General features: G+C 38.2%; 1 protein-coding gene across 1 annotated transcript in view; it reads right to left on the bottom strand.

The window, feature by feature from the left end:
- Positions 1 to 12,705, bottom strand: part of SUZ12 (SUZ12 polycomb repressive complex 2 subunit) — a 30,927-nt gene extending 18,222 nt beyond the window's left edge. The window contains 6 exon segments of the mRNA XM_074847726.1: positions 1,360 to 1,409; positions 4,187 to 4,255; positions 9,114 to 9,178; positions 9,267 to 9,313; positions 12,170 to 12,642; positions 12,644 to 12,705. Of these exon segments, the coding sequence (XP_074703827.1) occupies positions 1,360 to 1,409; positions 4,187 to 4,255; positions 9,114 to 9,178; positions 9,267 to 9,313; positions 12,170 to 12,642; positions 12,644 to 12,705 (766 nt within the window).
- Between the last annotated feature and the right edge of the window lie 261 nt (positions 12,706 to 12,966).

Below are 12,966 nucleotides of genomic sequence, written 5' to 3'. Positions count from 1 at the left end.
TAAACAGTCAAAAACACAGAGGAAGTCAAACATATTAACATATTGAAAAATCTACTACAGCCCATGTCTCTAAAATCACACTATAATAGAAAAGCAGAAAAGAAAAAGAAGGTCTGCCAGCAAAATCTATGGACCAACTACCCTATCCACTAGGTACTTTCAATTCCATATGTGAGGTTTACTACTACATACAGTCCTGGAAGGATCAGATTTTGGAGTTACATGTCTGAATTTAAGACACATAAGCATGCCTTTTCCTCCACCTTTATTCTATACTTCTCTATTCTTATCACTAGCTGTCCCAAAAGCCTCTTGTGGTTTTCCAGCTTAAATATTGAAGGTAACATATAACATGAAATTCCCGAGAGCAGAAACAAGGTGAATACTATCCATTGAGACCAGCAGTATTCTGAAGTTCCAGAAGCAGAATGTTCCTAATCTACAGATTTGAAAAACTTTCTCAGTATAATACTACAGTTTAATAAAGAAGTGATACTGAAATCTAGACTTGAGCAACTTTAACTTTCAAACATCTTACTGAATAGATCTGGTTAAGCATGAGTTACTTTGAGAGAATATAACTTCCAGAAAAAAGTACAAAACCTGTTGCATGAATTGTATTAGCTTTCACATCCAAAGACTAAGATGCTATTCAGAATATTTTTAACTGAAAATGAGAAACACCACTTTTTTTTAATGGATAAACAGCTAATTTTTTTTCAGGGAAGACATGAATTTATCCACGCACAAAGCATGTCACTTCTGCTTCCATTAAAGAACAGAACCCTCCCTTCATTCTGGTCTGTGAAGTCCAATATTCCGATTTTGAGACGTTCTGTTGTCTTTTATGCACATAAGGCTTTACAACTGCAAGTCACTAAAACATGTTTTCCATTGCCTTTATAACTGCCAACATGGCCTTTGCCTCATTTCTAGGCTCTACATGATAAGATTTCTCACACTTCTATTTTAAATTAAAAAACACCAAATCTTCTAAAAAAACCTTCTATTTGAAGGCTGAGGGGTTTTTTAAAGCTACTTCAAATACCCCAAAGACACATTCCCATGAAATCACTGTCTTCAGGAACTCCTCAAGGTCTATTTCAGTTTGAATGGATGATGACTTGAAGTATTTTTCAAAATCACTGTTTTGACTAAAACCCTGGAAGGCTTAATCTGCATTACAATTACACTACAACATATTTAAAGCACTATTGAAAGTATTGTAACTAATGGGACAGTCTGAACTTAAATAAGTTAAAATCTGTATCCAAACAGCAAAGATTCAAAATATTCAAATACTCCACTCGCAGATCTATACTAATTTCAAAGTTATAATGAATGAATTAGCAAACATACCATTTTTATGGAAGAACCCAGTAAACGTAAGTTGCAAATGAGCAGACAAGCTAAACAGAATAAAAAAAGAAAGGAAATGTTAGAACAAATATGTATTTTCTTCTCACAGCGGCCACTCCACTCCATTCACCGGCAGGCCTGCACAAGAAAGAGGCAGAACTATAATGAACTGGTCCATCTTCCTAACTTGGAAACTGCCTGGATACAGCAGTTGCAATTGATGCAAAGCTGTAGAACACTTTTCTCTTTACAGACTGATTCTATGTCTTCTATGACTTGACACATAAAAAAAAGTAGAGGTGTAAACACTACAGTAGAATGGCACTCTCTGAAGACATGAGATCTTGCTTTCACAGGCAGGCAAACATATTTCCTAGACATTCACCAGCAAGAGACAAGTTTTGATGGAAATTTTCTAGGACTTCGCCCTGAACTTGCACTTGGTATCACGGTTGTCTTTCTAACAAGTATTTTAAGTTTGGTAAGCAAAATCCTTACAATGGGGAAGCTACAGCCTTAGAAATAAAGATTATCAGTCACATCAAGTCCATATCATCCATAACACATGCAATCAAAATAATAATTGCATCTATTTTGTTTCACAACACTGCAGCTCATAGCCTAGACTATTTTGCTGACTGTAGACCCATTTTATTTCCAATTGCTATATTCAGAACACATTTCAGTTTAAAGCAAGTATTCATAAACCTAGATTAAAATGGGTCTCAAAAACACTTAGTAAGTATTTCTGAAGTACATAGTATTGAACAAAACATCTGTTACACTACAATACCAGATACAATTTTGAGCATCTTCACTTTCTCAGGAAGATACAACCTGACATTCAACACCTATTTTTAAACAAACATTCCCAAGAGCACTGAGATGATTAGTGAAAATGCCCAACAGCTTAAGCATTCAGAAGACTACATCTATACCAACTTGCATCATTCATCCACGTTACTTTTCCAGACCACTTCTAAAGTACATTTTTTGATAGTTTTGAAAGCACAAAAACCAATACCCAAATCAATATTCTGTTTTGTTTCAACATAATCCTTATCCTTAAAAAGAGAATATTTACCTACTAAATATCCACAATATATGGAGCAAAATATAATTGAGGAAAAATAATATATCATAAATCTGTAAAACCTCTTAGAACATAAAATTTATAAATTTCAGACTAAACCATATCTAGCATGGTTGCCTCTGAAGTAGTCTGATTATTTGCAAGTGCTATGGAAAAAAGAACAGCTGGTTAAAAACCAAGCAAACACAACAAAAAACCATCTCAACAGGTCTTCACACATTCCATCAACTTAGGTTAGTCTTTAAAATGTCTGGTTTTGTTTTAAAATTTCCAAAATGCTTTGCATTTCATGATCTATTCAGTATATTAAATAGAAGGGTTTTGGCAAATTATCTACAGTCTTTCTAACAAAAGAGAACACAAAGCCAACCTGCAGGACTAAAACTGATCTCTGACTGAATTGTATAGATTAGAAAAAAATTATTCTGGATAAAATAAATTAGTCTTACAATAGATTGGTTAATTTCTATCACACCTACTTTGACAAAAAGCTTAGGTGTTTAACTAATCCATACATAAAGATTATAATTTTAAAAAATTGTTATGGTCATCACGTATCACACAAAAATATCACAAACACATTGTATGCCAGATCACTTCTCAGTGAATAAGCTTTTCATTCCATTTTATTTCAGCACTAGGAAACGGGTCAAGAAACAACAGAGCAGGCATACTTGCTATGCCTTCTTGTTGCCATCATTAGAGACAGGCTAGGATGAAAGCGAACTGAATGCATCATCCCCAAATTTCACATCACTGCTGAACTTTGACTTTTGCCAAATACCATATGGTAAATTCAGCAAGAGTTCAGTATTCTTTTCTGAAGCAGAGTAGTAAGACCTGATAAAATATGAGTTTTATCCAACATTTAAGTGTGTTACATAAAGTAAACCCTTGTGGAAAAAAAATAACATGACAAAACCAATAGGTACAGCAGTATAAAGGTAATTACTATTTCACAATTGGAGTTTACAGAGTAAGCCATCCCCAAATGACAGTTCCATATGGAATTAAGACTTTAAATTATCTACTTGTTCAAGAGTGAACACTGTTATTCAGACAGAACTATGCAAAGGTTCAACATGAGATATATGTGGGGTCAGACCACAACAAAAATCTCAGACTAAAGAATATACTTCTCAAGAGAATTAGAAGGGAAAATTGAAAGTTTTACAGCCTTTAATGAAAACATTTTATAACTAGTTACCCTATTATGGCTTGAGATGGGTAAGATCTTTTAAATACTGTTAAAAGTTTCAGGGGGTTTTGGTTTGTTTTGGGATTGGTTTTGTTTGGCGTTTTTTTTAGGTAACTATGAACATAAGGCTAAAAATAGCAAGTATACAACCATATAAATCCCAAATAGAATAACTATGGTATTTTTCCAAATCTGCCTTTTTTTTTAGTCCAGCAGACACAGATTAGTTACTGACACAACTGACAGTCCTGAAAAAAAAAGTTAAGACAAATACCTTTTTGAGGCTTCTACATGCATTTTAAGAAACAGCACAATGTGTATTGAAAGTTTACCCTGATATTGCTTTTCTCCAAGTTTTTAAGTGACAAGCACACATACATTTTAAGATTTTGAAAGCAACATTTCAAACAGTAATTACCTTGCTTCTAATAATTACTCTTTATCACTTTCATTTTATCAGTCAAAAAGACTTCTGATTTAGCACATGCATGTGCTCATTTGTACATACAGACACAAACATATATGCAGGACAGTACCTGTGAGATTCTTGTTCTCCCTTCATTTTCTCTACTTTTGATAACATGTCATCTACTTTGAATGTTTTCCTGTGAAGAGAAAGCAGAAAGCATAGTTTCACATAGCCACTATTCCCATAATATAACAAGAACATTTATTCACTATAAACTTTGACTTAGTTTTCAATCTAAAACTGTGTATATATGTATATATATACACACACAATTTTAGCCTTCTGTTCATAAAGTGCCCTTTTTAGGGACTCAACTGCAATGTATCTTCTCAGGCAGTATCAAAATAATTCAAAAAATTAAAACCAGACCTTTCAGAAGTAATCCTGCTACTCATAAGAAGTGTCATTTAACAGCACCATAATCAAACCTTGCAATGAATATATCTAACCACATTTCAGCTTTGGTCAAAAAAATCTTCCCACTTTAGTGACACTTGTACCTACTAGGAATTTACGCGTCAGCTCTTCAGTTATTACTATTTTAATCTTGATCATAATCATGTAGAACACTTGAAACCTTCTGACAAAACAGTTAAAAGCCTAATTATAAACCCCCCCTTCTTTCTGCACAAAGTTATATTAAATGGACACAATACAAAGAGCAACAAATTCTGAAGCTACTTCTACAGCACACCCAGAGGAAACAGGGGGGACGATGACAACCAAGGACAACAATGTCATAGAGAATAATCACTTCAAATCATTTCTCTCCATAATTCTGACATCAGTCTGTTCATGCTCATATGTTCAGCCTGTTCTACCATACATACAATTTAATGTGCATTGCTAAATAAAGTTCACTCATGAACAGAAGTTATTCAATAGTTTCCAGAATAGTTTTTTAATTTTCCTTTAAAGGAAAATTAATGCTTGTACCTAGATGCCAACAAAATTACACTGGACTAGAGTGACAATGCAAGAGCTGTGAGGGCATCCTTACTTTACATTAATACCTTAGAAAAATGAAATAAGAGAACATAAGCTGTTGCCAAATACTGAATTTCTCGTGGGGGGAACAATGATGACATGTTCTGGAGAAGTGAGAAGCATCATCTACAGAAATATCCTGACTGAAGAAACACTAATGTCATACCTTGTCTACATTCAGCATGCAATGCATCTGAATGATTTAGTTACAAATCACATGGTGGCTAAACAGTAACACTGGACAAGAAACACTACATAAGCACAGGGCTGCAGTCAGATAACAAGAAGAAAAATAATTATGATTTGTGTAATAAGCAATCAGTGATTCAAAGCTCTACTCAGCCTAAGGTTCACACAGATGACAGATTCAAGAACTGACTCACCTACACTAAAGCGTGGCATTATCAAAATGAACACTGCAGTGCTCAGCTTTAAAGCAAGAGATGTTAAGAACAGAGGAATCTGTTGAAAGTTTCAGATCCTAAGGTAAAAAAGTCTTCGTGTGCACCTTGCCCAAGCTCATCAAAATCAGCCACTGTTCTGCAGAACAGCAAGTAGTCCACTTATCTTTAGAAGGTTTTCTTCAGACTAAAGAGTTGCTTAAAACAGCTCTACAGCAAAGTTATGTCATGATTGGAATATGAGCCAGAAACCAGCTAAGAGACAAACATGTTTCAGGAATGGGGGAAAGTTTAACAATCTTTCATAAAATACATTGACACAGCTTGCATTTAATATTTGTGGGCGTTATTGATCTGAAAAGAACAATGACACAGCTTGGATTTAGTATTTTTGAGCATTATTGATCCAAAACGAACAATGACACAACCCTTCCTAATTTCAAACTCAGGTTAGTCAAAGAGTCCTCCTAAAAACTCTTTCAGAAAAAATAAAAATAGCAACCAAAACACCTATAAAACCAGATTTGTTGCCTTTGAAGTTAACTTGCAAAAACATAAGAAAATACAGAAATTACTTTAAACTGAATTACTATTTTTATGCTACTATGTTCCCAGGCATAACAGACAAAATTAAGTTTTTGTAATAACCATCCTTAACATCCAGGATTTTCAAGACAGCATTTACTTGTGCCACAAGTACACACATCTTGTGCATTCCTTTCTCCACCCACTCTTATTCCAGTCAAGCACAGTAATAATTAACAAAGTATTAAAAGTCACATCATAGCATGCCATTACTCTGCCAATAAATTAAAAAAAAAAATATTCCTTTATCCAGAAATACTGCATGGGAAGCAACTTTTATTAACAGTTAGTAACTTCTTTCCAATGCCATCAATTGGTCTAATAAACACCTGAAGACAGACCCACAGGCAGAAAGCCCATTTCCATTCTCCATCAAGTATCACTTGACCAAAGCCTATCACCTCTCCAATGATAAGCAGCACCTTCAATACTTTTTTAGCCCAAGTTGACACATGCCCATTAACTTACTCCCTATCAACATTTCTCTACACTCTAAGCATTCTAGTCTTTATAAACACTTTCTCAGTGTTAAACATATGGACCATCATCAATGGATAACTTCTTGGTAAAAATGCAGTTTTACTTCCCTACCTCCAAGTGATAAATTGTCTAGCGTTTTTCTCAGACTACCACAGAGCTAGAGATAAAAGATGTACTATTGCAACAGGTAAGTTCTATAAACTTTGGAGATAACTTCTGTATATTTTAGATATGATACTGTTTACTGAAATGGCAATCAAAACAACGATCGGCAATTTAAAAATGGTAGAATTAAGAAGTTCTAGGGGAATAAATAAATAAGTATACATGTATAGTCACGATCCACACAAGCAGGCTAACAGTAATGCAGTTCCAAAAGATATTTCTTTGCAAAGTGAACTCTACTAATATTTTTACTATACTGAACCTAGGTACATAAATTTTTCCTTCCTCAGGAAGATCTTCTACTCTGGTTAGGATATTTTCCCTCTTTTAAAGCCCCTTTTTCACCAGAGTAAGAGGATCATACACCTTAACTGTTTCTATTGAATAAATAATGGCAATGAAGGTCTTGTGCACATTTCAAAGTGTTTACTAGCACAGAACAGCAAACAACTACCCTGCTAACCTCCTCTGGAAGTTCAGCTGAGACTGTTTTTCCATAATCTCTCAGTTTTGTCACTACATTTAAGTAGTCCAAACTACCTTCAAACTACAACTTCTGTGGTTTTAACTAGGCTGAAAGAGAAGGACCACAGTACTGACAGAGCATGGAAAAGCGGGAGGAGGGGACCCAGGGGAGAATGCACTTCTTTGCAATTATTTTCTGGGTTTTTTTCCCCTCAACTATGCAAGCTTACTTCTGTTGCATTATTGTATTTTTATTAAAAAAACATATTGAAATATTTTACTTCCTAGACCTAATTATCAGATTTCAGTAAGTCGGTATTGTCAGAAAACTAGTGAGTGAAATGGCTGTTAATCTGTCTGTTATGAGACCACTACCAAACTGAAATCAACAGTTCTAAAACAAAGTGTTAAGGGAACTAGTAAAAATCAGTATGTTTCAAAGAGAAACTAAGCATTACTTGTGCAGCTGAATTTGAGCTGAAATTTAAAACAGTAGACAACACCATGTATGTGCAAAGTACCATTTCTTGTTTCCCAGCAACTACAGCAGATACCCAAAGAAAGGGATTCAGGTAAAAACACATGCATTCAATCAAATATAAGTTAATATAAGTTATAAGCAAGAGCTTTCTGTTGCACAATTTTAGTTTAAAAACAAAATAAAACCAAACCAAAGCACCCTGAAAGTGATTTCTTAAAATTTGGCTCTGCCCTATGTTAAAATAAGCAAACAATTAACTTCTGTAACTTTTATAAGAAAAAGTAAGCAGCAACTTCAAGTTTAAAAGAAATAATAATCTGATCATTACCTGTCCTAAGTACCTGAAGTTGTATGTTATGGATTCAGTTTTAAGAAAAAGTTATATTGTAGCATTAACGCTAATGGCAAGAACATTAAACAATATCCAAGAGATTTAAGAATGCCAAACACAGTCTCTTTAATTTAAATAAAAACATTCCGTTGCTCAACAAATCATTCGAGTATTACCTTCCTTAGATACAAATATAGTCTAAATTAGAATTGTCTGCATAATCAGATTTTATTGCTATTCCTTAGGCATTCATAAGTATTTCAGTCCCACAGCAACTGTTTCCAAGCAATAAGAACTTTAGTGTTAAAATATTTTAAAAGAAGTGTTCAGGCTACAAAAAGATCCAAAGTGTAACAAATGATTTTCAGTGAGGGGGAAGTAACTGAAAGTACTTTGTGATTCTGCTAATAAATAACATACTCTGCACTTTTCACTCTGCAGTATTTATATATTTTGAAGTCTATTGACATGCAGCTGTAGCACCTCACATGATAGGAATGACTATTTTGCTATGTCAAAACTGAAGCCCATTTCTCACATGTATCCAGTTCAAAGCAGCCTTTTTGAAGTGTTTGCTAGATTTTGTGTAAAACGTTATAAACTGACCTCCTTCATTTTTCAGCTTTTAAAATAATTACAGAAATAATTACTGGATCTCTCCAAGACTAATCAACAAAACCAACAGTCTTGTGTGTGTTTGTTTGTTTTTAAGTAAGCAGTTAGGTTACAGTTTAAAATAAAATGTTTCATATTATTATGATCAACCATCATTGATTACAAGAGTTCAGACATTATACAGTTTTGTGTTTAAGAAGTTCTCCCCCAAAACAGACAACAAACATGGCAGAATTAGATTCTGCAGATAGTTATCCACATCAACAGAAGGCACAAGCATGGTCACACAGCCCCTTAACAATACAGAAAAGTTCTTTGGTCTCAGAAATCAACTGTAAAGTGATGTGTGCATATTTTTAAGTTCTTCAAAAAGAAAAGGCCATGTTTTACACACCACGTGAAAAGAGGAGGTCACTCTACGCTATTTTTTGGACTTCTGCTATTTGGTTAACTTTTTAGGATTACTTTTCAAAAACAATTTTACCTTTTGATATTTGTTCGGGAGTTTCTGTGGGACATGTAAGTGAGAGTTCTGTGCAAAAAGATTGGCTGCAGGGGAAAAAAAAAAAAAGGTTATGCTTTAATTAAAATTTCCTACAAGTCCAAAGTAAAGGAGTGATAAAGACCAATTACTCACTGCTATTAGATTCCGGGTACGTAGAAATCTGTATATTTGTGTTGGTTCTAAGGAAAAGAAACACATGTTATCCAACATACCTTATACCTCCAGAAAGACAGCCTTATAATGATAAAAAAGGTATCTAATTTAGCCTGTTTTTAAAAACAATTATCACAAAAGTAATCATTTAAGTGAAGCACCACAATGTCCAAATAACTCCAAGTTAACAAGTCAAAGGTTACTTCACCTACTGTATAACACAAAGCAACTTCTTGTTTAAGCTACCATCAATCAGTAGTCCCTACCCTCACAACCATGACTTTTCCACAACATGTGTTTCTTACAGGCTTTAGATCATGAAAGGGCAGAAAAAAATATCTCAACTTATTGTGGAATAGGTAAGTTTTCTTCACAAAGTTAATGAACACATCTGATACAATACCAAAAGAGTATACTAAATTTACATAGTCGGACAATTTGGTATCTGATTGTTTCATCCTTCTGGAAAGTACCATGGTCACTCGCACAAGGTACCAAAACAAGAACAGGGACTGTCAGTTGACTATGACACATTACAGATCATTCTAACCTAGGAAATTCATTTTCAAAATCTTTCACATTCATAGGATCAGAAAAATGTTGATTCCGGTAAAGCAACTGCTGTTTCAAAGTGCAAACTGAGGGAGGATAATACACCCATAAGCAATACTGACATGAAAGGGTAGCATCATTTCAAATAGGTATAACAGCCAAAGTTCAAAAGATCAGGACTTCCCTATGGAAAAGAGGACCTTGAGTTTAGTTTTAACCAATTCAGTTAAATCAGGACAAAAAAGGTTTTTGTCTGCATCAGGTTCTACCTAATAAGAACTCCAATCTAAACTGAAATACACCCTTTTTAAACTGAAATAAAATCCAGCTCCATTAGGTAACATCAGCAAGAGACTTCGAAATGACTTGATAAAACACATTAAGTGGAAAGAAAAATAGAGAATGGAGAATGCCTTGATGTCCATGCTAAGGCTAATACTGCCTCCATTTCCCACATAAAGAAAACAAACAACTATTTATTTTTTAAGAAATATAAAACTTTATTTTCATATGACTGCAAAACATTTACTTCAGATAGCTGGAAAACTTGTAATTTATGGAATTCTGCCATTAGGAGTGAAAAAGGACAGCATTTTATATCCTTTATCCCCTTTTAAAGATATGATTCTGCCTTATTTCTACATGTATGAAAGACCCCAAAGAATGTACTATTAGAGAGATGTATTATTATTAGAGAAGGAAATCTTAAAGTGATCCCAATATTTCCTTTTAGAAGCCTGATGAAAAACAGTAAAATTCTGCTTGATGCAAATTATCATAATAAAAATCCGTATTTTTCAAATCAAGATAAAAGAAAAGAAAGAAACTAAGAAACACGCACTTTGCTAGAAAATGAAAATACAGAGAGTAGTCACAACTTTTAAAGACATATCCCAGGTTTTTTAGTCTCAAAAAAAAAAGACATTACAATTTAGAAAGGTATGAAAACATTAATTTACATTCACAAGGATGTAATTTAATTTAAAGACAGTGCACTGATGCTTCAACTTTAGTTTTCCTGAATATTAAAATTCTGAAACACGCTTTTCAACCTGCAGACAGACACATGTTTCACAAGTCTATATTACTCAGCAAAAGCTTAAATTAAATCTTTATCTTTTTCTAGCATATGACCTTGAAAAGGGACAAAAACATTCAGAAAAAATGTGATTCAATACTATTTGTGTTAAGATTTTTTAATCCAATATTTACTTATTGCACTTTTCACCTAATATTCACACTACAGTTAACACACCACGATACATTTACACTGTAACTTACTCCTGATCGCTACCTGCACAGCTCTGTGCTTCCCTTCTCTGACAGACTTGAGGCATGGGCAAGAGAAATTCTTCCTCCCGTCTCAGACACTGACACTGAGAAAACCTCTTAAAACTCATTTGCCACTTGACCTATTTGCAGTACAGTATTTATTGAACATATAGCTTTGTTAAAAGGGCCAAGGTTCAAAAGACCCTGCGTTACTCAGGACTTGAGACACCCCGGAAAACTCCAATACTTTCTCAAACACTGTCACCGTCTGTAGCAAGTGAGTATGAGCAGTGACAGCACCAATCCCAGAACCGGATCATGTATTTAGTAGGGCATTAAAATTTTTTTTCAAACCCTAACACTTGCACAGAAATCTTTTTTTGTACAACAGAAGTTGACTGCTACACTGTGCTTTTGCATCAGATTTCCACAAACAACTTTCTGGTCCATCCAAGGGGACCCTCCTCCTATCTGAGCTGCCACAGGGAGATGCGCGGGTCGCAAAGGTCAATCTCCAATGTGAAATCTCAACTAAGGGACAATTATTGCCAGACAAAGAAAAACCAAGTACAGTGAAGTCTTCATCACGTCCTGCCCCTGGAAGGGGCTCCAAAGGCTGCGGCCAAAGAGGGACGAGCCTCCCCGTTCCCAGCTCCCCAGTGCCCCCGAGGGCTGTTAAAGGAGGGAAGGGACCAGCCGCCCCGAACGCCTGATGGGAACTGTAACTGAGAAACCAAGTTCATCGGCTGGGCGCAGGCACACCCCCCGCCCGCCACCCACCCACCGGGCCCCGGCAGTCTCTCGCCACCCTGCCCGCACACCGGCCCCCGGACCTTGCGCTTCCGCCCGACACCCGCCGGGCCCCCTTCCTCCCCCAGCCCCGCTCCCCTTCGCCCTCCTCTCCGGTCCCAGCTCCCTCCCCCCCCCGACCATGTTTACCCCCGGAAGCCCCTACTCTCCACAGCCCTCCCCTCCTCCTCCTCCCGCCCTTTCTGCGGCGGCCCCGGCCGGTCCCGCCGGCTCGGGCCCCCCACTTCCTCCCCCGGCCCGGTACTCACTCTCGAAGGCCTGAAGAAAGAGCTCGTGGTCGGCCTGGATCTGCTCCATCTTCGGCTTCTTCACGGGGGGCAGCGCCGCCGCCGCTGCCGCCGCCGCCGAGGAGGCCGAGGAACCGCCCGAGTAACCGCTTCCTCCGCTGCCACCGCCGCCGCCTGCGGCACCACCAGATTTGCCGCCGGGAGCCGCCGCCGCCGCGGCGGAGCCCCCGAACCCCCCACCGCCGCCGCCGCCGCCTCCGCCGCCGCCGCCACCACCTCCACCTCCTCCTCCGGCGGCGGCGCCGCCAGCGGAGCCCGAGCTGGGCCCCGCACCTCCACCGTGCTTCTGAGGAGCCATGGGCCTGGCCCCCGCGAAGGCCCCGGCAGGACGGAGACCGAGCGGGGAGGGAGGGGGCGGCTGGGGCGGGTGGGGTGAGGAGGGGGGAGGGGAAGCGCCGAGCTCCAACTCCTCTAAGTCTCCTCCGCTCCGCTCTCCTCAGCGCTACGACCAGCCGAACCCGACGACCACGACGCGCCCGCCTCCCCCACTCGCCCATTGGCTCCGAAGATGGCGCCGCACCGCCGCATTGGCCGGTGTGGGGCCCGCCCCCGCGTGACGCACGGATGGTTCTGGAAGAGTTTGGTTGGTCGGTGCGCTTCGCCGCTTGGCGCTTCTCCCCTCCCCCTCCTTTGAACTGAATTCGCGGGAAAGGGCCGCTCGCCCTCCGGCGCGGGGCATGCTGGGTAGAGCGGGCCACCTCCGCCTGCCGCCCGGGGCCGCCCCTCGCCGGCTTGTGGGGCCGCTCCCCCGCTCCGGC

Source organism: Strix aluco, chromosome 21 (assembly GCF_031877795.1).
Source record: "Strix aluco isolate bStrAlu1 chromosome 21, bStrAlu1.hap1, whole genome shotgun sequence".
Lineage (NCBI taxonomy): Eukaryota > Metazoa > Chordata > Aves > Strigiformes > Strigidae > Strix > Strix aluco.
This window is presented reverse-complemented; position numbering and strand designations above follow the sequence as displayed.